The sequence below is a fragment of the Cinclus cinclus genome, chromosome 10 (genome assembly GCF_963662255.1).
Source record: "Cinclus cinclus chromosome 10, bCinCin1.1, whole genome shotgun sequence".
Lineage (NCBI taxonomy): Eukaryota > Metazoa > Chordata > Aves > Passeriformes > Cinclidae > Cinclus > Cinclus cinclus.
In genome coordinates this window covers 20,217,734-20,243,706 of record NC_085055.1, presented here as the reverse complement: position 1 = coordinate 20,243,706, position 25,973 = coordinate 20,217,734, and the positions used below count along the sequence as shown (strand labels likewise).

Genomic DNA, 25,973 nt, shown 5'->3' with positions numbered 1-25,973 from the left:
CTTTGGTTTCATTCTGGTTAATAAAAATTCAACAGACCAGCTAGCCCTCCAAGACATCATTTACACCACTTTTATAAACACCCACAACATGCTCTTTACAAGCAAATGGCAGAGTATTATCACTAGTTTGGGAGGGGGTTTGTAACTTGATATAATAAATATCAGAAGAGCTGTAGTGATCCACCACAACAGCTATAACAATAACAGTTACATAAAAGCAGCAATAAAGGTTACCTTGAATGAAAGACTTTCCTGTACATCTAAATCAATTTCTAAAACTGTGTGCACCAGTTCCAGACCAGGGCAGGAGCTGTAGCCACACTGTCCAGGAACTGACTTTTATAGGCCAAGAGACATAAATGGGAGATTATAGAGCTATAAATAATAATATAGAAATAAGAATCTCCTCTGGCCCTTAAATAACATTTTAGAGGAACAGATACATGTTGTAACATTAGAAACTATGTTTCCTCCCCATCTCTCAGCTCTTTTTACAGTGGCATTACTGCACTGAGCTGAGGGGCTGGTGTCAAGCGACGCCCAAAGGGACCAGGGGGACAGAGCTTGACTGGGACCACAAAATAAATGCCAGAATAGGTTCTTTCACCCAGTTTACAAAATGCCAATCCAACACTGAGTCAAGCTATATTTCTGCACAGAAAGGAGGCTGGGTGGCAAATCTACAAAGCCAGCACAACAACTATCAAAACTTTTCGCTATTTATACATTTTAACAAATGAAGGTATTTATGTTCATTGGCTGCAAGTTCCGTTGTCCTCTTATTTAATATCCTATCTTCTACTGGTTAATGGTTCTATCGTTTCTCATGCTAATTAGCCGAGTCTCTCTCTTCTTTTGAGTCAGTGGTCCCTGATTCGCGTGTCATAATCTGCCCCTGCCGGAATTACTTTTTACCCATCAGAGCTGGTTTCAGCACAATTGCTGAAATTATTTATTAGTTTCTTCCTTATTTGGGGGTTCTGCCAAATGTCCTTGTGGCCTCTAAGTTCCGCATCCTGTGTGCCCACTCTCAGTGGCACATCATACACATCCTTCTTCCCAAGAGCTGTCAACCTTCCCCCCCAGGACTGAGATCACTGAAACATGTGGAGCCCTAGACATCAACAAGGCAATTCTACCCTAAAAGGAATTTCTCTTTCCAACACCCGGACACCACTTGGAGCTCACGAGTGAAATCTCCTTTCTTGTTGATTAGGCTTGAAAGTTACTAAGATCAAACATTAATGAACATCCTTTCTTAGGAAAAATTTCCACACTCCGCCTTCGGCAGCTCCAGCACAGGCAGGCCGGGGACCGGGGCCAGCCCCGCGGTGACCGGGCTGTGGGGGCGGGGACACGGCGACACAGCGGGGGCTGGCCCGGGCACGGCGGGGACACGGAGACACAGCGGGGGCGCTCGGCATGGCGCAGTACGCGAGGGGCTCTGCCGTGGCAGTCATCCGGCTCCACAACCCGCCCGTCAACGCGCTCAGGTACCGCCGGCAGCCCGCGGGGAGCGCGGCCAGGGGCTGGGGAACCCTTTGTGAGCGAGTGGGGGATTCTCCGCTTCCCTTCCTTTTCACCTCATTCCCTCTCTCCGCGCCCGAGCGAGGTTCCTCCCAGTCCCGGAGGGAGGGCGGCCCCAGAGAGCCTCACCCGGGACTTCTACACCGCTCAGTACTCGTAGAGGCCCGGGCGGCTCCTTCAGAGATAGCTTGGATCTCGCTTTGCAAACAACGTGCTCAACTCTGCCCGGAACTTCTGCTCCTTCTTATAATTCTGCTCTTTCTTATAATTTTATAAAAGTTGGGGGTTTCACAGGAGAGGTGCCAGGCTTAGCAAACCGTACTTTCTGTCATCTGCCCGGGAAGATGTTTAAAATATGTGTCTATTTCTCGTCACCTTCCAGTCTTTAAACATCAAGACACTGCTTCAGCAAGGCATAGCACAACTGCGTTAGCTCAGCCTGGAGTGCCTTCAGCTGCTTGGTACAAGTCCATCCTCAGATTTCCTGGTTTGACTGCCTGCCCCACACTGCTCAGTGCTTGCCTGGCAAATCCCTGGGCTATCCAAGTGTGCACAGCGGGGAGGGCAAAGGGCTCTGTGCATATCAGGCATGGTTCAGCAAGCAGAGCTGGCAGCAGGATTAAACCCAGCCAGGGCTCTCAGAAAGGAGTTAATTTGGCCTTCAAAAATGCTTAAAGATTTGACCTCTAAACACTGATCTCAATCAAGAAGGACCCCATGCAATCTCAAACACAAGCCAGTGCAAAACAAAATCGAACACCAATCTGTAGGAGCCTCTGAAATTTCAGTTTTTCTTGTGTCTTGCATGCTTTTGCCTTCAATTTAGTTGTGGATTTTAGTTCCTTTAGTTCTGAGTAACACATAGACCCTTTCTAAGTTGTTCAGTAACAGTGGCCACAGTGTCCATTCAATCTGTATTCACAAGCCAAAAAAACTCCACTGCTGTTGTGCTTGTCTTATAAACGAGAAAGTCTGTTTTAAAGAAGCTCGTAGAGACAAGGAAGAGCCGGAAAAGGGGATGAAACCTGATGCTCCTCTGTAGCAAAGCTACATTGTAGCTGGCAGTGCTCACTCTTCTGTTGCAACTTGTTTAGAAGTGCAATAAGAACATTTTTAACAAGCTCAGGTAATTACCATGAGAAACTTGGAGTGATTTGATGAGTTTAGACTACCCAGCCGTGTAGGACCCCAGAACTGTATGGTGTAAGATGTCCTTTGGACCTCCTGTGCCCAAGACCAGTCTAAGAAAACTTCCAGGCTGTGCTCACAATAAACTTTCAATCCTTACCATGAAAAATACAAAATACAGACCTAAAGAATCATGGAATCGCTGAGTCCAACCATCAGCAGTAACAGATACGTGCTTAAGGAATCTTAACTCCCTTCTTTTGAGAAGTCCTGGAGAAAACCCAAAGTCACCTCTGCCTTTGAGCAGAACAGTACAACTTCTTCAGGACAGATCTCTGCCTTTACTGCCTTTTCCTCCTGGCCCTGCAGTGCCCTCACCTCAAGGTGCATTTCTGATATACCAAGGGTGGCAGATAGTGTGGTTGCAGTCCTTTCCCTCAGCCCCACAGAGAAGAAGAAAAGACCCTGGCAGACTCCAGATGGATTAAGCTACAACTTGACACGTCTGTGGTCTTGGGTGGCATGCCAGGGTAATACCTGTTTTAAAAGGGATCTAGAATTCCCACACCCTTGCCATCAGGTAGGTGTTAGCTGAGATCTGACTGCAGCTAGGAAAGGCAGAGCACACTCTGATCCCTGGCTGCTCCTCCTGTTTCTGCACATTTCCGTACTGGACCACAGGGAGCAGGTTTGTTAGTGCTGTTGGGAATGACTGCACAGTTGATAGCAGGCAGTGCAAGTTACAGACAGGAGCCATGTCCTGCAACCCTGAAAACTTCATTTCACAGCAGGGACAAATGCTTTTTAAGACTGGTGAGGTTTTACTGCTGTGCTCTAGCCTCCCCTACGTCTCCTCATTATCCATTTCCCTCCTCCTGGGCCACCACACTGGCCATTAGCACTTTAGAAAATTCCTGCCCACCAGTGGCTTCTTTCTCCTGCCTGACACCACCCTCTGCTGCATATCTGTGAGGCAGTGCTTTCCTGAGAAACACATGCTGACTTGAGAGTCTGGTAGCAAATTTGGTTCCCATACAGACACCCCTTTAAGCTAATAGTTCTCTCCACCAGCAGAGCTGGCATGTGCCAAAACTGATTTGTTTGGAGGGCTTTTTCCTGGTTTGCAGAAGTTGATTATTCAGAGATCTGCATATATGAGACCTTGGCATTTAGATTTATGGATTTAGATTTGCAAAGAACTGGAAGTTTGGGGGAACAGAAAGACAAGACTTGCAAAAGAGAGAACTGACTTCCCCTTCTCAGCAGAGGCAGGCTGCTGGCACTGGGAATTAGAAGGAATTTAAGGAGTATTTCAACATTTGAGCTGACAAGGACAGAAAATCTCCAGGGAAGATAGGGGAGGCCATGCAGTAGAGAAGCTTATGTGTGGGATTCTATGAAGTGTGACAGAATAACAGGTTTGATTGGGAAAGGCTCTTCCTGGCTTCCAGGATTGTCCTTCTGACCCTGATCACCATAAAAATCAGAAAATGTAAAGGAGATGAGAAAAGCTGCAGTTTCAGACAGGTAGAAGTGAGAGGAGAATGTGATTACCCATGGATCAGCACCTCATCAGGATGAGATAGAAAATTCTGGGATGAATAAGCATCTGCTCCCTAAAACAACTACTCTAAAATTCCATCCAAAATATGCCATTCTGGCTCTAATTTACATGCAGGACTGTTCAAGCTGTATTAACAACTTGTCGCACAACAATGTGTGACAGTAGCTACTATGCAGCTGGATCTGACTCTGAAGCAAAGGAGAGCAGAGCAGGTAACTCCAGAGCACAAGTCCTCAATTTCAAGTAGGGGAATTATGTAGTACCCAGCAGTTAGTTCAAAGCAAAACACTGCAGGAAGCTATCCAAAGGAAAAGAAGCCTGTGACAATGGGAGAGCCTGGATTGTTGTTGTTCAGGTTTGGGATTGTCAGGTTTCCAAAGTATATTAGAGGCTGAGAAAAATACAAAGGGAAAGGACCAGACCTGCATGTGTTCCATAAACAACATTTTCCGCTGTTGGATTCAAGTCTCACTTCTTTAAATGTGAATAAGCAAATATTCAGGATTCCCTTATATCACTTTTTTTTTTTAATGAAAGATATTCACATTCACAAACTCCACCTAAAATGTGAAATAATTAAGGTTAATAGTAAAACCCTGTTACAAATCCAGCACATAACACTCACTGCAATGAGTTCCATAAAATAAAGCCAACCTGGTGTGGCAACCTCCAAGAATATTCTCTTGCTCTGGTGTGCGCCTACTCTTTAACAGCACCTGTTTCAAATTCCTGAAACCTGGAACATTGAATCACCTTGGCAGAACCACTTTTCATGCAGTCAAAATAGTACCCATGGTAGAACTGACTGCTTGGCATGGGATGCAAGCTTGGAAAGCATGGAGAGAATTTTTGCATTGTTACAGCTAAGTGTATGACAGTGTCACAGTAATGAAATACTTAGGAAAGTTACAGTGACCTCTTGTTTCCTTAATGCTCTAGCAGTTTGAAGCTGGGATTCTCATGAGTATTTTTATCCTCTATACTGTCACATATTTTACTATGATGCTTTAATTGAAAATTACATCTTTTAGCATCAGTTATAACATATGAGTGACGAAACAGTGTAGTCTCTGTGTTGGACTGTGCCATACCCAAGACAAACTTAACACTCCATCTTAGGAAAACAAGAAACTGCAAAAGGTCTGATTTTTCTTCTTTTTTATCCCACAGAAATTCCCATTGGGAAAAAGTTACATGGAAATAGAAGAGATACTTATACAAGTACCAAGTTAAATTATTCACTGCCATAAACAGTCCTGTTGGGTTAAGAAAGGTGAGGCAGGGATCAAACTGTGATTTTGTGACAGCCTTGGTGACTAGTCTTGATTTTGGTAGCAGTACATTGTTGTGAGCACTGAAGGCTTGTGACTGATATTCTCCATAGAACCCTGAGCTTTTCCATTTGTGCAGACAATCCTTCTAGATGGGCATTCTGCATCTGCTAGTCACATGCCTGGAACAGACACAGAAATACTGATTGCTTCTTGTCTGCTCCTGATAGAATTGTGCCATTTGTCTATACAATAGTTGCAAATTAGTAACTTCACATTTGTTTGGATCATGGAACATATTTTTTTTTTCTCCCTCTTTGCAGCATGGTTTGTAGAGTATAATGACATTTCCTAATGGCTTTCCCTGCAATCTCCCAGCCCCCAGGTGATTTTAGTATTGCTGTGGCCTGGCTCTTCATTGATGCACAAACAGAACTCAAAGAGCAGCAAGCATTGGGTGCAGCCTGTGGGTGCTCCTCAAATAGCAGCAACCACAGAAGATGCCAAGGGGAGAGAGATTAAATGATTTTTAACGTACTAAAATGCATTTAGTGTATAAAATCTGGAAAGGTTTTCATATTCTGATATGTGAACCTACATGCAGTGGAGGGACCTTTCCTAACTCACCTCTTAGTTTTACTTTGGCATGCCAAATTTTTCTCATTTTAAGTTTCAGCCTCCAGAACCATTACCAACATCAGACTTCAGATCTGTCTTTCATGTCCAGATTGGGCAACTAATACATAACTGGCTGCTCTCTCTCAAAAAAATAACACTTCTCACAATCTTTGATTGTCAGGGCTCAGGTCTCCCACTGACCCTTCTGTGTAGTACAGCCTTATACAGGCAGCAGATGGTCCTGGAGACCTTCCTAGACAGCCCTCCTCAGCCAGCAGCCCTGATTTTAGACTTTGCCTATGGTTCATCTTTAATTGCTGATTTTGAAGGAAGAATATGCAGAGGTTGGCTGGTGTAGTAAATACGTCAAGATGGACATGACTAGCACCAACACCAGTCTTTTATTAAAATCTTCTCATGCCTTCTCTTAGGCACTTCTTTCAAACAGCTCTGACTCCTTTCCTCATTAGCTGCTTCACACAGCTCTGACTCCTTCTCTCTAAGTTTCTTTCTTTCTGCATGACCAGCCAACCCAACCTGTCCCTAACCCAGCCACATGTCCCTCACCTCCTCACAACCAGCAGCCACCATCCCAAACTACAGCAGGCTCTGGATCTCAAGCTCCAACTGTAACTTGTAGCCAGCTGACCCACTCTTTTATAACACCCATCCTCATTGGGCAGGCAAGGCTGTCACCACTGCTCAGTAATCAGTACAGCTGTAATTCATTGGGAAAAACTGCCTTCTGCACTATCCTTACAAACTTATCTTCCCACAGGCTGGGATTCCTTCACACAGCTGGCTTTTACAGGAAGCTCCTTGGGCTCCCAGGTTTCCCTTCACAGACTATGGATTCCCATGTGAATTCTGCAAGCATTGTTCTGTAAAAATGTCTGTACACAAGAGCACAATGATGTGTTTGTCATCTACTTCAGGACAAGCTTCCCTTTTAGATGAAATGCCCTCTAATACATAGAGCAACATGCACAAGCTGAGTATGCCTCAGGCCTTTTTATTAGTTCTGTGTAATTAACACTGATCCTCTCCACTGGGCATCAGCAGAGCTCTGCTCCCTTTTCCTCAGCACCAAGCTTACATGTGGAGCTGGGCTCAGGGTTTGGAGAAGGTCTAGGAAGGAAAGTTGGCTTTATGAAGGACTGGGCAAGTGGATGATACTTCTTGGATATTCCTCCAGCCTCCAATTTCTTGTGGCTCAGATTTTCTGTATCAGAGGCATCTCTACGCATGCACACAGAACAGTCTCTCACAAACTATATCAGTATGTGTGTGTATCAGTACATCTTAGTATCTGAATTATATATACATAAAATTTGTGTTAATATTTCTATTGCTAAAGTGTTAACACTTCTGTTTTTACCTACTATCAATATTGTTACCACCTTCTAAAACAGACTAGGTTCTCCAAGTCCATCCATAAAAACACATTAATTAACTTTACAGAGGCAGATGCAAAGCAGACATACAGTTGGGTCAGACTTCTTTAAATATCTGATTTGAAAAAACACTATTTATGCTTCTACAGATCCATTTTGAAATTCTTCGTTAATTCTTTGCTGGCCACATTTACTGCTGGTATCTGCAGAGCTACCTGCTCAGATGAGTCAAGACATGTTCTGTGTAGTGTTTCATGCCCAAATTCCCTTTGACAGAATCCCACAGCAGTTTAAGTCTGGACCTATGTGCAGATCTTCACAAGGTGAAAGCTTTATTAACATCAGCAGAGCCTGTGTCAGGTGTTTGAAAGATAACTTTTTTTTATTCCTAGAGCTCCTTTCTTATAAAGTTCTTATATTGTCAGTGGTTTAGCATTAATTACTTCTAAATTATGCTAAACTGTTTTCTTGAAAATCTGAATGTTTAATTCATAAAGACATCCTCAAAAGAACATTCCCCTGTGCTGCTTGTTGTGGAAACAGCAGTGCCATAGCCTGAAGAGGAGTCTCCAGGCAGTGACTGACAGGTCAGCCTGTTGGGTTTGGGTGCTTATCCTTGGAGTAAGAGGAGACTAAGGACAGGCTTCCCCTGGAGAGGCTGTGGCAGCAGCCAGGCATGGGGACTGCCTGTTGGACATGGTGCTCATCTTCACTGGGGTGCTTGGTGTTTGTAACACAGACCTCTTGGAAGGGGGATGTAGTTGATGGCTGCTCACTGAATCTCTATTTTATTGCAGTCTGGCAGTTCTCCAGGCTTTAGAGGATGGGCTGAAGAAAGCAGATGCAGATCCCTCAGTGAAAGCTGTTATGATTTGTGGAGAAAATGGGAAATTCAGTGCAGGTAAGACAGCAAGCACAGGCTGAGCAAAAGATTCAACACTCTCCACTCGTTATATCTGAAGATTCTCTGCCCCATAACACTGCTGACAAAAGTCCTGATTTGGCTAGAAATGGCCACAAGAGAGGGTGCTTTGTCTATTTTGCTGTGCCACGACTGACATGGGGCACATGATAAGCTGGACCTTGAAACAGGCCAGAAGTAATCTGGTCTGTTCATTCTGTAATGAGGGACAGCTGCTCAACTCCATAATGTCCTGGTGTTTCCTCAGTTTCTGTAGCTTTGTTTATGTAAAATCTCTGGACCATTTCATGGTCTAGTGTATGGAATGTACCTGGGGTGGGGCAGTGGTGAATAACAGATCTCCAGTTGAAGAAGCCTGAAAAGCTAGGGAATTTCTGTGGAGTTCTGCATTGCTTGTTAGTAGTAACTTGCACTTAACTATTACAGGCTCAATATTACACCAAGAATGTTTGCAAATTTCTGCAGAGACTGCATGATCCATACAATTACTCTGTATTTTTGTACTCAGCCTTCCTCGGAGCTCTGTGAACGCCGTCAAAGATCCAAGGTTCCTTGAAGGTGGTCTCAAAAGGGGTTGATTCCTGTTAACCACTCTCCTGCCAGCAGCATGCTCTGCAAGGGCTTGGGCAGCTGTGAGCAGCTGTGTCCAGTGGCACAGAGGGAAGGATTGTTCCAGTCACCGCCTCCCTTACTAATTCCTCCTAATCTCTTGGTGCTCCCTCAGGAGCTGACATCCGAGGATTTTCCTCCCCGAAGAGACACGGACCCGGCCTGGGCCCCATCGTGTCTCTCATCGAAAGCTGCGAGAAGCCGGTGGTGGCGGCCATCGAAGGCGTGGCTTTAGGAGGAGGCCTGGAGGTGGCCCTGGGCTGTCACTACCGCATTGCACACGTGAAGGTAACACACCCCACGGGCCAGAGGGGTTGTGGGAGGCATCGGGAGCCAGGTACAGACGGCGCGAGAAGAGGGACAGAGTGCCTCTCCTGGGACCCTCTGCCCAGAGGAGCGTGGGTTTATAGCTATAGGATACAAGTCTGCATGCTCAGACATTATTCATCTACACCACCACCCTTGACGTCTTTCCTAAGTCTTACTAATTTCAGGTCATTTCTAAATATAAAGCAACTAGTAGGATAAGATGGCTGTGTAGAAACTTCAGTAACCAAATGTTAATTTGCCCTAGGTCTCATTATCTATATTCTGATGCAGACAGCTGCATCTTACTGACTCATGCAGCGTGACTTTCTCTTATTTATTTTTTTCCCCAGCCCTGTGAATTTTGCACTTCTTTCTGCTCATGGCCTAGTTTCTATAGGTAATTGAAACTCAGCTAGCATGGAGCATTTATGGTTAGATTCCTCATGAGCTCTAGGTCCCCAAGGAGCACTTCAACCAAAAGACAGCTTGAAGAGACTTCAGGAATGACCTGGGTTTTTTTCTTCAATCCCCACCTTCAAGGTTCAGGAATGCTGAACCACCTTGAGCAGTACCTGTCTCCTTGTACAGACTCCTCACAGACAGGGCCATTCCCTCACTTCTGCAGTGAGTCACTTTCTGTGTGGTAGTGTGGGTTGCCATAACAGCACAAAGAGATACTCCACATCATTCTCTGTGCCACCTAAGGTGAGGGCCATGGAATCACAGAATCATTAAGGTTGGAAAAGACCTCCAAGATCACTGAGTTCAACCTTTGACCAACTATGACCATGCCCACTAAACCACATCATGAAATGCCCTGACTACTGACTATAAGTAGTGGCCTTAAAGTAACTCAAATTCTCTTAAAAGCTCAATAGAAAATGTGCAAACTATTTTTTAAAGGCAACAAAATCTAGATTTTTTTTAAGAGAAGACCTCAGTATATTTCCTGCTGCCCCTGGCTTATCTACATGACTCTACCCAATGTCAAATGCACAAAGAGGTATCTGAAGGAAGATTAGGGAAGAGTTCAGTGGTGTTCAAAGACAGGTTAAGTGGGACTCTGAGCAAACTGGTGTAGTGGAAGGTGTCCTTCTCCATGGCAGGTAGTAAAACAAGATGTTTTTAAGGTTCCTTCCAACTCTTTACTAAACTTGCAAGAATTAGAGTAGGGAGATGAAAGTTAAGCCAGTGTGCCCTCCAACAGTTGGTAACAACTATTTGAAAGTGTTGTTGACACATTCTAGGGAATGCTGCTGGCCCTACAGCTGTACCTCAGTGCTGTACTAGCACAGAAATCCTCTGAAAGGCCACATGTTTTCCTTGTGCATTTGTACAGAAATCCTTCAAATGGTCAAGTGGGTTTCTTCTTAAATATTTTATGTAGCAAAAAGAAAGGATGATGTTTCTATGTAGAAATTCTAGGGATTCCTAGAGGAGCAATGTCACATCTGCTTGTTTTCCCTCTATTTTGCTTAGTTTGCAATTACCACTCTTTCTGATTAGATTTTTTTTGTTTTATTTTCTTCATGTTAGGCTCGGATGGGTCTGCCAGAGGTCACCATAGGGTTACTTCCAGGTGGTGAAGGCACTCAGCGACTCCCCAGACTGATTGGAGTACCAGCTGCTCTGGATATGATCACTACAGGTAAGTTCTGTGTCTGTATAGAAGAACATGGCATTGAGTCATACCAACGTGGTCTAAAAGCCAGGAATCTTTACCTGTGTAGCTGCTTGAGTTGTAATTCTACTTGCTTCCACCCATGAGGGGCTAATTACCAGCTGCACAAGTCATTTGATCAGATGGAAAAGAACAAAATTGCCCATCAGGCTCCACTGTAGTCACCTTATTTCTCTTTTTATGGCAGGAAAACACATTCCAGCAACTGAAGCACTGAAGCTGGGCTTGGTTGATGAAATTGTGGAAGAAAACACCATTGAGGCAGCAATCCATTTGGCAAACAAAGTGATTGGTAAGGAACAAACTGTAGCAGCTCCAAGAAATAATTGGTGGTGTTTCAGGGCTGAAAAGAGTCAGAAAAAAGCCCACCAGTTTGTTTCAATTTATATGCTCCATTCTTGAGTTTTGGCATCCATATAAGATAGAATTAATTGCAGATTTTGTTTCCTGTTGTCTGAAGGGAAAAAAATCAAATGCTGGAAAGCTGCAGAAATTCAAGTGAGATTCAGAGAACAGTTATATCTCAAGACCTCCTGCTTTTTAATTGCGTATCCAAACTCACATGCTCCTCTGGGATGCTGCACTCTGCAGGTTTTGGGGAGCAAGTGCTCTATCCATATATAGCTCTGGATCCCAGCTGGCATTGCACGTATTCTGGTTGCACCACCCATAATGGCTGAGCAAAAATAACTTGGTCCCTGTAGTGGAGGGGCTGGCACATCCTCTGCTCAATTTAATGATCCTTGGTCTGCAAGTGATTCTATCACTAATCCTTTGGGTGCCATGTAAAAAAATGGCCTGTGAAGATGGGAGGAATGGGGAGAGGTTTTTCCCCATCTTAGAAATAACAGAATCAAATTTGCTGGAATTAACTTAGGAAGAGGAGCATGAGGACTTATTGCCCTGAGAGAAAATAGGACATTTTTCCACTACTGACCTTGTACCTTTGGAACCTGACCACTGAATTCCATCTGGGGCCCTGTCACAATGAGATGAGTGCAGGAAAGTAAAAAAACCCTTCCTGCTTTGATCACATGGCCTTTACAGGAACGCTGGGATGTTGGTTTTGCTCCTACAGGTCTCTTCACTACAGACAAAGCCCCATCTTCATCCTGAAGCTGAGGTAGCCTATGCTCTGTCCTAGAGGACAGTGCACTGTACTTTAAGGTAATTCAAAGAAAGGACTGTTCTTAAATCTCAGTGTCTTGTATACTTCCCCATACCTTGAGATGTGCCAGACAGGCACCAAGGTATTCTTTGGCTGGGTTTTTGGCTGGGTTTTCTAGAGCCCATCCTTCTCACTGTATTTGTCCTACAGTATGTTAGGGCTGCAACTCTAGAGCAGAATCAATGACATAAGCAGTCTTTTCTCTTTCCTGTATGCCATCAGACTAAATATAATTCTATAGCAAGAGATGGGTGATGTACTTCACTTCTGCTTCTAAAAAAACAAAGGTACTTTGGTTCGCTGAGTTTGTCTGTTTTGAATGAGAGTTCTGTTTCTCCATCTGTTGGGAGAGCAGTGAAATATTACCACTCTTCTAGGGAAATTAAGCAACAAACAGTGCTCCCTGTGATGCAGCCTCTGGGCTCTGAATGATGCTTTGCACAAGATCTATGCCAGTACTGATGGCAGCAGCAGCAGTGTGTCATGAAATGAGTAATGGATATGTTGCTGGAACTTGCAAACCAGGAAACATTCTGGATTTCAACAAATGCTATGTGCAATCACGTGAAGTTTAGATATTTGCATGCTTGTTTCTTTCATGACAGACATTGTGCAGTGTCTGACAGTTGTGAAAGCCAGCTTGGCCTTAGAGGAGACCCTTAGGAAGGAAGCATTGACCACGCTATTTCTCAGGGTAATGTGCTTTCTGGAGTTTATGTCCACTACCAATACTGACAAAATCCTGTTGTTTTGCTTCAAGGTGTTTGGAAATTATCAAGCTTCATCTTCTTTGGAAATTGTAGCTACCAACATTTAATTGTTTTGAGTTGTATAAGCATACAAGGATCTTGGCTGAATGTTCAGCAGGTAACCTGTCCCAGTCTTATTCATTATTAGATTTTCACTCTGTTTATTGCTGGTTTGAGTTATCCCAGCAAAAAATGAGTAATGTCATTGATGGTGTTTCACATCACACTGTACATCAACTCCCACAGAACTTTAAAAATGCTTTCAGACTCTTTCCAACAGCTTTACTGGCATTTACAGTATGTGTTTTAACAGTGAAAACACTGGTGAGCCAGCTAATCTATTTCTTTCCTGCTTGAAAAATTTCTCATTAGACCCCGCAGAAGACCATGACAAGTTCTGATGCACCATTTACCCTCAGGTTATCTAATAATTTGAAAGATTGGTGCACCCAGGCCTGTACCTTTTTTTCGAGTCATTCCTTGCTTTGGCCTTTGCCTAAAGTTAATAAATTTCCTGTCCTACAAAGGCAAGGCAACACTTTCATTTTTCTCCATCAAGCACTAACAGGGCTGCAGAAAAGATTATGGTCTTATACAGCTGGTCTGGAGTTTGTTCACATGGAGCTCTATTTTCAGTGAATGCTTTTCAGATAATCTTACTAAACCAAAAAGAATGTACCAAAAAAATGCCATCACAAAATTCCACTGGCTTTTTCTGTATGCAGCATTTTGTTTCTGATGAGATTTTTTTTTAAAACATGAAGCTACAACTGCTGACTTCTTACAGAGCAGTCTGGCTAAATCACTGGCTTTGTCACCACTGGAATTTCTGTAGGCTGTACTGCAAGATAACTCTCAGATAATCAATTCAGAAATAATTTTCTGCTAAAGCTTTCTCAGTGCTGGAGCTGCAGTATCTCATGTCAAGAGATCAGTCTCAAATGACTGCCTTACTATATCAGGGGTCCTTGATTACTGTGGTGATACACAGCTGACAGAGCTACTTTTATGGCACATTGGGAAAGCATTCTCATCCATACATTTTTATGGATTGTTCCTAATGAAGAACACCTTCAAAAGATGTTCTGAAACAGTAAGTGGGTGTAGGGATACACAGAGGCAATTACTGATTCTGAGTTGGATGTTTCACTGTAAACCAGTATTTATATATTGCAAATAGGAAGTGAGGATAATTCCCTGACCTCTCCAGGCATACTGGCTTCTCCAGGATAAAGAAAATATCTTCACTTCTGAAGGCAGTTTTTAAAAGGAATAGACAGGACCTAAATCCTTGGGGACAAGGAGAATGTCCGTTCATTAAATGTGCTTGATACTCACTGCAGTAATCCAAAGCTGCATTTCAGGCTCTTCCCAGCTGATGGCATCACAAAATTAACAAATGGCTGGAACTGCTGGTGGGTTGCAGCAGCTTGCATTTCACCCTGACCACTTCTTGTTGGCCTGCTCTGGTCTTCCTCAGCTGGAGGAATAATTGTCTCCTGGCCTCCACACAGCAGACTTTGAAACTCTGTATATACACCCCTTATTTTTTCTGACCCCATCTGGTGTTTGACCTCAGAGCAGTACCAATGCCTTACACCAGAACCAAGGAAAACCAGAGCAATTTGGAGTAGCTCAAGTCTCCCAGGTATTAATGTGTGTGGAAAGATGATGAGTTTCTGCCTGTAAGCTACTGGGAGTTGCTGTAGACGAAGCAGTTGTTCCTTCTGAGGCTCATCAAAGCCAGAGGCAGAACAGATGCAGCCGGTGGGTAATTGCATCCTTGAGATGGAAGCTGGGGGAAAAGCTTTCCTTCAGAGCTGCAAGAGCTTTCTGTGAGCCACCTCTGCCAAGATGCACAATACCAAGACATTTTAATCTTTCCCCAAGGCTCAGGGTTCTGGCTGACACCTTCCTTAGACAGAGGCCTAGCCAAGTGTCCCTTGGACACAAACAGAGTCTGTGAAAGGTCTGACATGGCCTGGAATTGTCTCTGACAGCCTGAGGGGCAGAGGCAGGGCTCAGCTTTATTCCTCAAAAATTCACAAACAGTTCCCTGAATGAGGAAGAACATTAGGCTGGCCTTGTCTCTTGCACATGCCATCTCCTAGTGTCCCAAGGCTTTACAACTCTGGGATGATATTTCTTTCAATAACATAATATTTGATACTGCATGCATACATGGTGCATTTGCTGATAGAAATTTTCTAGATTTGATCTGCCCTTTGTGCCACCTGGACTACAAACCTGGTAAACAAAGTGGAGTCCATGTTAGCTCCTGTGTGTAGATGATGCTTTTCCTGCAGCACTGATATCTGACGCTGTTCATCATCTCTCTGCTGCTTTACTTTCAGAAATCCAGCTGCAGGTGTCCCACAGTGTTGTCTTTTTCCCAGATTTGGATTCTGATAATCCTTTCCTGGTCATAAACATGTTCTTTATTCTTGTCAGCATTGCAGAAGCTAAGATCCTGCACAGAGGTGCTGTAGAAAGCCTATTTAGTTTGCAGATAAAATAAGAATTTTATTACAGGACTCCGAGTTATTTTTTTTTTTTTAGTCTGAGGAACTGTCTCCTATACCCCATCATTATTTGCGCTTACAGTACTATTCACTGTTGGAAGACAAAGCTTAAAGGCTTCCATTCCTTTTTTACCAGCCCTTTCCACTGGATGTCATATGAAGTCCCTTGATCTGCCCAATCTTCAGCCATCAGATCAGCTTTCTGGGACGAGCCTGAGCTTTCCTCTTGTGATGGAATATAACCCACTATTCAAGTCTTAAATAAAGAGCTGCAGATAAAGAGCATTTCTGGGTTGAAAACTTAAGGGAAAAAATATTCCAAAATAAAGGAAAATTATTCTGACTAAATCCCGCAATACTGGCTGAAACAAATTATATCCACTGTCAATGTGAAAACATTTTTAGGAACTCTGATTACAAGGGAAGCTACTTACACAGTGAGTGTTCATCTTTTTGTGCTCACTAAGAAGCTTAATTAAAAACCTGAGCTATGAAGACCTTTATTACAAGAAATCAGTGTATTAACTCATCCTGGAAACTTTCAGTATTTCTATTTCTCCTAAGCATTGCTCAGTCTCGGAGGAAGAGCTAGAGTCAGGACATGTTCCTGAGGCAGCCATGCCTGCAGTGCTGCCATTATTCCCACTCTTCAGCATCCCCCTGTAGGATTTCCTAAGTATTCCGCTGGTGCATTGGCACTTCCTTAGCTCAGACAACAGGAAGAGAAAGGGGAGTTGGATGCAATATGCTGCCTTGGAAGGACATGTGCCCCCATGGCAGAGCTCATCTAAGAGGCCAGAGCAATGAGACCGTGTCCCCAGACAGCTTCACCACAAAGTTCTCAGCACACCACCTGACTTTGGTGACAGTCCTGGCTGCTTCTGGGAACAGCACTAGCAATCCATGCAGTGCCACACTGCAGTTAATGGTCTGGATAGGGCTGTGATGACAGCAGGGTCTTCGTGAGAACGTAGCAGTATCAAGGGGATACATCCCAAACTGCTGATCTTGTTCCTCCCTGTTCTTTACTGAGCAAGCTGCCTTTAGAGAAGAGGAACACCTAAGTATGGCCAGGTCTGTACTTACGAAGAAGACAGGTAGTTTTGGCATCTGAAATGTAACTAAGTTCTCTCAATTAAAATCTTTTCTAGGTATTACCATGGCAACCTCTATGTGTAATGAACTTCACATATTTGTGTGGCTGCTTAATTCATCCCTTGCTGACACAAACATGAACCCTCCCTTTTTATTCATTTGCTGCCCAACTCATGCTGAGTGAGAGCTCCTTTTGGTTAGTCCCAAAGTGACTTGAAGGGCTCCTTCAGTTGGGGAAGAAGTCAGGGTGTGTTTTCCACTCTCTTGTCAATGTCTGGGTCAGGCCTCTGGCTGGAATGCCTCTGGCTAGTGTCAACTGGGTCCTGAATACTGAACAGTACTGCAGGAAAGCTTCATTACTGAAGCCTATAGAAAGATCCATATGAATGTGGCAGCTGAGACTGTAGAACAAGAGAATTAGAAAGTCAGGGCACTCCAAAGCTGAGAAAAGGAAGGAGAGAATTGCTTCTTTGAAAATAGAGTCTTATTATTTTTGAAGTTTGAGAAGGGACTTGAAGAATCATAATTGTCAGAGCAAGAAGAAATAAGGAGAAATGTCAGAAGGTTTAGTTCTAGACGCAGCTCACTGTGCCATGCAAGCCCTAATGCGGAGAGAGTTGGAGAACAAGAGGCGACTGCCTTCCCAGCCTGTGGAGAAGGGCCTGGAAGTCTGGAAAGACTGCACCTGAGAAGATGTGGATGCTTTGTTTTGTAACTCCATTTCTCTCCCTCCAGGTCAGCCCCTGGGACCCCGCAGGCTCAGCCTTAAGCCAGTTCCCAAGCTGCCCAACATGGAAGCGTTCCTGCGTGAAGCTGCTGCGAAGGTGAAGAAGCAGGCGCGGGGGTGCCTGGCTCCGGAGCTGTGCTTCCAGGCCGTGCGAGCCGCCACCGAGGGGCCCTTTGCCGAGGGCTTGCGGCGGGAGCGGGAGCTGTTCCAGGTGCTGCTGAGCTCGGGGCAGGCCCGGGCCCTGCAGTACGCGTTCTTCGCCGAGAGAGCCGTGCACAGGTGGGCAACTCCCAGCGGAGCCTCCTGGAGCAGCGCTGCCCCGCAGCCCGTGCGCAAGGCTGCCGTCATAGGTAAGGACCGGGAGCTGCCGGCATGGGGACTGAGCACAGCCAGCAGCTGAGCTGGGAGCCCCCAGCAGTCACTCACACCCACAGATGCTCCACACCCACTGGTGAAGTTGTCGCTGCATTGGGAAAGTCAAAATTCAGATGGCAACTCGCGTGCCGCTAGATTAGCACCTGATGGCTCCTCTTCCTTTGGAAGAATAGTTTTCTCTCACTTCAGAGACAGCTTCCTGTGTGGACCATAAGCAGTCTGCTCCCTCTTAAACACCGAGACCTGGCCTTGCTTCTTGCTAGAAGCAGGTCTGTAGGAAATTCTCCTCCTTCTGGTCTAGCTCTGTACTGCAAGTGCATGTGCACAGAGTCACTCAGGGGTATATTAATGCAAAAATGTTTTGACAGCTGTATTTTAAGAAGATTTCATCTCGCTGGGATCCACTCCTGCCATTTTGTAGCCCAGCAAGATAATGCCTTCATTAATTTTTTATAAGAGCAATTTAAATAAAACCTTCAATGCACTGCTGAGATTAAAAAAATATCTTTCTGCTCTAGCTGTTGATAGTAGCACTCAAAAATGGTTAGACAGTAATGGAGCACTTGGAAAACATCCATTCTGTTTCAAGGAAATCTCACCAGATCAACACTGCCTTTTTTTCTTTTTCCCTGGGTGTTTCTCAAGGCTCTTGAGCTGTCTGACAACTCATTTTAGGCCATAGAGATTTCTTTGGAAGTTCTCTTCATTAGCTGCCACACCATATTTTTAATAGAAAAGGGTTTTTAAACATCAGCCCACAAACCCCATAAGAAAGATCTCTGGCTGTTAAAGCATTCAGGTAAAGAGGCATTAATTATTACCAGATTTATTCTATGTCTTGAAGAGCACAGAAGTTTGGAGATGTATTTTTGTCAGTCCCAGACAGGTCAGTCCTGTGGTGTGTGCTTTGACAAGAAGGCTTGTGTTGGAGTTTGGGAGAATGACCAGGTGAGCAGGAGGGACATTCTCTGCTCTGTGCTGCTAAACCATGCCAGAACAACACACTTGCAAAGACCTAATCACAGTGACAGTTTAGCCAGAAGGGCTGTTAGAGCTGAGCTGCCTATTTTGGGCCTGTAACTGAGCTAGAGGGAGTTCTGAGGACAAATGCTACCTCTCTTTTGAAAGTTTCTAGTAGAAACATGACCTCTACTTTATTTCCAAGCAGAATTGGCTGGGCTATATGTCTCTTCTATCAGATTAAGTATTTGCCACTCATCTCTGGACAGATTTCTGAGTTATGTTCTGAAATGGCCCCAACCTCACCTCCAGGTTTCCGTGTTTTCATAGCTGATTACAGACAATGCCCAAGGTAACTCCTTCTGCAGAGCAAATAAACTATGTGCTTTGATACTTCTGCTGCAAAGCACAATCTGTCACACTCTGGTCATTTGATTTACCCTGAACTTTCCCAGATTTTCCAATATTTCATAAAATGTGCATAGCCAAAGTGGGAGCAGCATTCCAGGAATAATTACACCAAGGCCAGGTACCAAGATGTTTCTTCCTTGCTCCTGCTTAGTATGCCCAGGGCAGCAGGCAACCTTGATATTAGCCATGTTCAACACATCCACTTAATTATCTACTGGCAGGGAGCCACAGCACCCCAGGGATGGGGAACCAATGGCAGTAAGAAGGGCAGAACCACAGAATCCTTGAGGCAGGAAGGCACCTCTGAATGTCATCTTGTCCAAATTTCTATTCACGTAGGGCCACCTAGAGCCACTTGCCCAGGACCATGTCCAGACAACTTCTCCAAGGATGAAGACTCCACAATTTCTCTGGTCAACCTGTGCCAGTGCTCAGTCAGCCCCACATTAAAAAGAATTATTTACTTTTGTTCAGATGTAACTCCCATGTTTTAGCTTATGCACATGGCCTCTGGTTTTATCACCAGGGGCCACTTGAGTCTGGCTCCATCTCCTTGACCAGGTGCCTTTCTCTCAGGTGTTTGTATATACATGGGTGAGATTCCCCCAAGCCTTCTCTGTGTTGAAGTCACAGCTCACTCAGCCCTTCCTCATGAGACAAACTCCAGTCCCTTAATCATCTTATTTGCCCTTCACTGAACTCACTGCAGTCATTCCATATCACTCATGTACTGGGGAGCCCAGAAGAGGACCCAGCACTCCAGCTGTTGATCTTACCAGTGCCACATTGAGGAGCAGGATCACCTCCCTCAAGTTTCCAGCAAGACTCCTCCTGACATAGCTCCATATACCATTGATCTTCTCTGCCACAAGGTCACATTGTTGCTCAGAGTCAACCTGGTTCCACCAACCCACCCAGACCCTTTTCTGGGGAGCTGCTTTCCCACTATGTACCATTCCTGTCCACATACAGGACTCTATACTTCCCCGTTCCTGAAGATCCTGCCCACCCATTTCTCCCTCTGGATGGCAACACAAGCTACTGCTGCATCAACATTTACAGTACCTGGACAAAGCAGGCAGGGCAGGGCAGTCCCAGAGATTGTGGCCAGGACCTACTGGAAGCACAGGTGATCAAGCAAAGTTCCCAGAATGATGCTGGTCCAAGATAAATGTGGGAAGCCAGTCCACAGGCTGAGAGCTGGATCAACAGCAACCATAGCTACAATAAGCCACCAGAACTCCTCCAAAGAAGCTTAGCAAAGGGGAATAAGTCCTGGTCTGAGCTTAAATGGGACTCAGAGGCAATGGGCAGTGCAGGTGGGTGGAGGCTCCAGGTGTGGCTGGTTAGGGATGTTAAATCCTATCAGTGCACTTAGGGCCTTGACACCCACCCAGATTCCAGATCTTGCTGAATCACTGCTCCCATTAAACAGCCCCTGTACCCCACCAGTAGAACTTGCTCTGTTTATGCTTTTGTTCATGCCATACTTTGTTTCACATGACATATCTTATCTTGGTGGTTCTTTATCACTTCCTTCTAACTGTGAATTCCACAGCAAAGTGATACTGCTTTCTATCACTTCTTTCTGCATCTTGTGCTTTTTGTTTCCCTTCCTCTGGAAGGTTTCCCTCCTATTTTTCCTTTTGATATAAGTGAAATTGTAAGTCCATTAGAGACAGGCAGAGAACATGCCAACACAACTGTATTTTTTCTTTCAGGCTATACTGTAACAAAAAGTCATTCTCCAGCCAGTACAACGCTCTACAGTGTTTTGTAACTTCATGTTTTTGATCTGAAGTACATCCCTGCAGCACCAGAAATCAAAATCCTAGGGATGATTTTTGAGGGACTGACACCTTTTAATATAGTGCTACTCATCCATGCAAGAATTGAGTCTACCTAGGTGACCCAGGTTCTCTCTATTTTTGCTGCAGAGAGGAGGGCAGTCAGAGAAAGATGCTGCCTCAATTTAGGCTCCTCAGAAAATATGCAGACCCCACTTTCCTACAAAGAGTGCTGTGCTGTTTCACACACTAAACCCATGCAACTTTATGCTGCTTCTTCCATCTCTTATTGCTACGGTGAGAAGCAACTGAGAAGATGAAGTTGACTTTTTCATGTTGACTTTTTGTTTCCTTTGCTTTTGTTGTTCTGAACTCTTGACTCCCACCTCTTTTCACTTTCTCTGGTTCCTCAACACCCATAAAGAAAGTTCTTTTCTCTCTGTCCCTTGCAGCTGCATCTCCCCACAATTCCCTGCTTGCCTTGAGTATCACATTATTTCTGCTTGAAACTGATACCCTGAAACAGGGAAAGCAGCAGCCCCAGCCTGCAGCAGCCCATCACTGCCAATTGCTTATTGTTGTTTTTATCAGGAAAACCAGAACAGTCCTTGCATAATTTTACCAATCTATAAAGGATTGTTTCAATTGCCAGACATTTTAATGTCCAAATATTCATTATAGTTCAGAGTGTTTTCCACTGATCAGTATTTCTGTATTGTGTGACTATACATGATCTGCCTTGTACATATTTCAAGTTCTTTTTTGTTTTGAAATTTGTATTTTAAAGTTCTTCAATTAATTTTGTATGATTTTTCATATTCTAAGTACCTCATGTGACAGATCAAGAATTAACCATCATTATTCACCTCAGCTTGCCCAGCAAATGGATTTGTCATACCCATATTTGGCCTGAAATTACATATGTACAAGTGTAGTTTTAATTATATGTCAAAGCTTCATTTCACAATAAAACACCAGGAGCAGGATGTCTGGGCACTGTTCTTGCTCCTGAAGCACATTTCAGTCTCTTTTGGAAGGATGTGCCTTGGACATGAAAATAGTCCCCTTCATATATGAGAATATAAGGTTTTCCCTGGTTTGGGGGAAGGGAGAACACTGCTGAGTAAGAAAATGGAACATACAGCAGAAATTCTGGAGCAGTTCCTCTCCACATCTGAGTCTGTGTGATCTGAGCTGATCATGAGACATTTCCCTTTCTCTTTCTTCCACAGCCTTCTACACATGTAAGGCCTAATGATCCTCTGCCATTTTTTTCCGTTCTAACATATTCTTCCCCAAGATCACTTGGCTTTCTGAATTGCAAAAGAGGAGTCCTCAGAAATGCCTCTTTTGCTGCTAGATAGCCAAAGCTCTCCTCAGTTTTATAGCCCAATTTTAGATAATATTTCCAGGGGAATCATGCTGTGCAAGCTCTAATGTAACAAACCCCTTGGGGCTTTCATTACTCTCTCTGCCAGCTTCATTAAACATCATTTCATACAGGCCATTGCAGAGTTCTGTAGGAAGTTGAGAGACAGCTTTTCTAGGTCAGAAACAAGCTTGGCACGCTCATATCTTATCTATAAGCCTGTTTCCATGGCCTAGAAAGTGTAGTACTACGAGCATGAGTGCCTGTCTCACAGGATGGATGAAACCCACATGGAGTACTCATGATGAAAGCAGCCCAGGGAATCACCTGGCACACTGCAGAGCTTCCCTGAGGAAGAAGCTTGGGGAACATCTGCTCACAAAAAAAAGGTTTTGATTTAAGAAAAGGCAGCGTGTTCATCTGGCAAAAGCACCACTATGATTTCAGTCACGAGGCTGAAGCTGGGAGGATCAGGAGTGAATAAGACCCAGGATGTGCGGAGAACTTGGAAATTCTAGAGAGAAACCCCAGGCTTCCACAGTGGGAAGGAAAAAAAACTTCAAGAGGGAGTCCTGTGGAGCTGCAAACACTTCAACTTGATGTATAAAGAGAGCCTGACAGATGGGGCTGGGTTTGGGGGATGACTTACCTTGTGTGGCTCACCAAAGCCAGGGAAATCCTGTCCCTAATTGTACCTGCTCCCGCATCAAAGGCTCTGGAGAGTGAGCACAGTGGGAGGAGCTACTCATGTTCAGGTTTTTTTCAGCCAGCAGACCACAGACACTGAATTACTAAGAGTTGATTCATGTTATTCTAGGTTTATTTTCAAATTAGTTTTCAGCAGAACTTGATTATGAAATGGCAAATCTAATTTCCTAGAAAGGAACCTCAGCACTTGCTTGGGAATGTAATGGTGGTTTGTAAGCAGGCTGCCAGCTAGTGATGCCAGTAAAAACTATTTTCTGGTGGCTAAGCAGAAAATGTTTGAAAAGTCTTGTGTGCACATAAGCTGAAGGTGCACAGAACTAAACCAAGTGTCTGTAGTATGCAGGAAAAACATTCTACCTTGTCTGACCTTGGTTGCTAGAACTTGTTTAAATGATGACATCATTTCAGCTCTTCTTTAGAAAGCTGATTTAGACAAAAATTTTAATCCCCTTGTTTCTGTTTATTTGTTTAGCTGACTTTCATTTGTAAACCTGAGATTAAAAAAATCATTTGTACAGAATTATAGCAAACCCATACTTTGTCTGGTTGCTGCTTTTTTTAGGATATTAATAATCCTCCCATTCAGAGGCTTCGCACTTTCAAAGCTGGTAAAATTGTGCTGACCTTCCCTCGCTAGTTTGTATTAATTTAGTTGGAAAAGCCTCCACCATGGGAGAGCAGGATCAGTGGTGTGGGTTGTGTGTCACAGGAAAGTGCAGCTCCATTCAATGTCATAGAGGACAGAGCTGGTGCAAGGGATCAAGCCAGTAATCTCTACACTGGTATTCTTGGGGGTATGAGCTGGGAGTAGCATATTTATGGATCTTGGAGGGAAAAATTACAGTGTGAATGGATTCTCAGTTACAGGAATTCTGGGCAAGAGCTTTAACTGTGTGGTTGGACAAGGAAGACTGACTTTGAGCATCTCCAGCAGTTAAGAATGACCTGTGTTGGAGGACTTGAAGAGCTCCTGGTGGGCAGATACCTGGCAGAAAGTGCAGGCAAAAGGCTACTGGTGGGACAGTGTGATTTAAAAGGAGAGAGAATATGTTGAACTCTAGATTAAGAACACTGCGTTAGTTCCATCCCATCTGACCAGGCACTGAGAGGCAAAGGAGACCTTAGACACATAGTTTAGAGCAGATCAGCATCCAAGTCTTTACAGAAATAGCAGCTGATTATTTTTTTTCTTCAAAGATCACGCAATAAAGCACAGAGGGAGAAAAGGAGGGAGACAAAGAAGAAGCTTGGAAGGACAGGGGAGAAACCAACGTTCAACCAAAGTCTGAACTTTACCGGTGTCAAAACCTCTGGGGGGGGTGTATCTGCTCAATGCCCATAACAGAACATCTCACAGGAACAGTGAGGCACTGATACCCTCAGGGTGAATTCTTGCTTTGAACCTGCCTGCAGAAGGTGGTAACAGGGTTGCAGCTGTAACTCAGAGCTTCTCTCTTTGATCCCCAAGTTCTCACTCCTCAATGATCCTGGTTACCATAGGTATAAAACTTTGCAGAGATAAGACATGAATCACACAGTCTGTGCCCACTGAGTGAATCCCACTGGCATTTTGTAAGCTTGTGAGAGTACTAACTTGCCTTTGTGCTACCTCTTTTCAAACATTTAGACTCATGGAAAGAGCAAATTCATTTTCCTTTTTCCTAGTCTTCAATATCTGTTTTCTATGTGTGCAATACTTGTTTTCCAGAGGCCTTCATTTTTTATCCTGGAGATACAAAGGAAATGTTACTGTCATGAGATTAATTTTCTATTCATAGTCTTTGATTCTATCCTGCTTTTATCCCTAGGGCTGGGAACAATGGGCCGAGGCATTGTGACTTCTCTGGTTAAGGCCAACATACCTGTGGTAGCCCTGGAGCAGGATCTGGAGTATCTGAACAAGGGAAGGAAAGCTGTGATGCTCCTTCTGGAACGTGAGGCTATGAAGACGGAAGGGGGTGCCCAGACCCTGGATTTCCATAACCCCGCACGTCTCCAGTTCACTGTGGACTTTGATGTGTTGCGTGATGTAGACCTAGTCATCGAGGCTGTGTTCGAGAACATGGCACTAAAGAAGGAAATATTCCACAAGCTCTCAAAGATCTGCAAGCCAGGAGCCTTGCTGTGTACAAACACATCAGCCCTGAACATCGACGAAATAGCTTCTGCCACGAGCCGCCCACAGCAGGTCATTGGCACACACTTCTTCTCCCCTGCCCACGTGATGAGGCTGCTGGAAATCATCTATGGCCGCCACACGTCCCCCACCGCCATCGCCACCGCTATGCAGCTGGCCAAAGCCCTGAAAAAAGTCGGAGTGGTGGTAGGGAATTGTTTCGGGTTTGTTGGGAATCGCATGATGTTTCCGTACGTACAACAAGCAGTTTTCCTTTTAGAGGAAGGGAGCAGGCCAGAAGCAGTAGATCAGGTTCTTGAAGATTTTGGGTTTAAGATAGGCCCTTTCCGCACGTCTGACCTCGCCGGGCTGGATGTGGGCTGGAGGTCTCGGCAGGGCCAGGGCCTGACGGGGCCGTCCCTCCCCGCAGGCACACCGGCCCGGCAGCGGCAGGGCCGGCGCTACAGCCCCCTGCCAGACCTCCTGTGCGAGCACGGCCGCTTCGGCCAGAAGACCGGCAGGGGCTGGTACCGCTACGAGAAGGCCGGGGGCAGGACAGCCACGCCAGACCCATGGCTCCACAACTTCCTGTGCCAGTACAGAGACACCCATGGCATCGAGACCCGCTTTATAGACCAGGAGGAAATCCTGGAGCGGTGTTTGTTTTCCCTCATCAACGAGGGGTTTGCCATCCTGGCTGAGGGGATAGCGTCAGGCCCGGAGCACCTGGATGTCATTTACATCAATGGCTACGGGTGGCCGAAGCACACGGGTGGCCCCATGTTCTACGCCTCCACTGTGGGGCTCCCTCGCGTGCTGGCTAAACTGCAGAAATACTCTGAGGCCCACCCTGATGTGCCCGGGCTACGGCCCAGTGCCTTTCTGAAAAAGCTGGTGGCTGTGGGGAACCCCCCCCTCAAGGAGTGGATGTCCTACCTGAGTCGGCAGAGCCCCAAACTGTGA

The 25,973-nt window shown here is 44.8% G+C and overlaps 1 protein-coding gene across 1 annotated transcript; it reads left to right on the top strand.

Annotated features, from left to right (window-relative positions):
* Positions 1–1,422: 1,422 nt before the first annotated feature.
* Positions 1,423–25,973, top strand: EHHADH (enoyl-CoA hydratase and 3-hydroxyacyl CoA dehydrogenase). The gene is made up of 7 exons (XM_062499308.1): positions 1,423–1,493; positions 8,300–8,403; positions 9,149–9,321; positions 10,879–10,990; positions 11,211–11,315; positions 17,293–17,634; positions 24,703–25,973. Exons 1-7 carry the CDS (start codon positions 1,423–1,425, stop codon positions 25,971–25,973), a joined length of 2,178 nt encoding a protein of 725 aa, XP_062355292.1.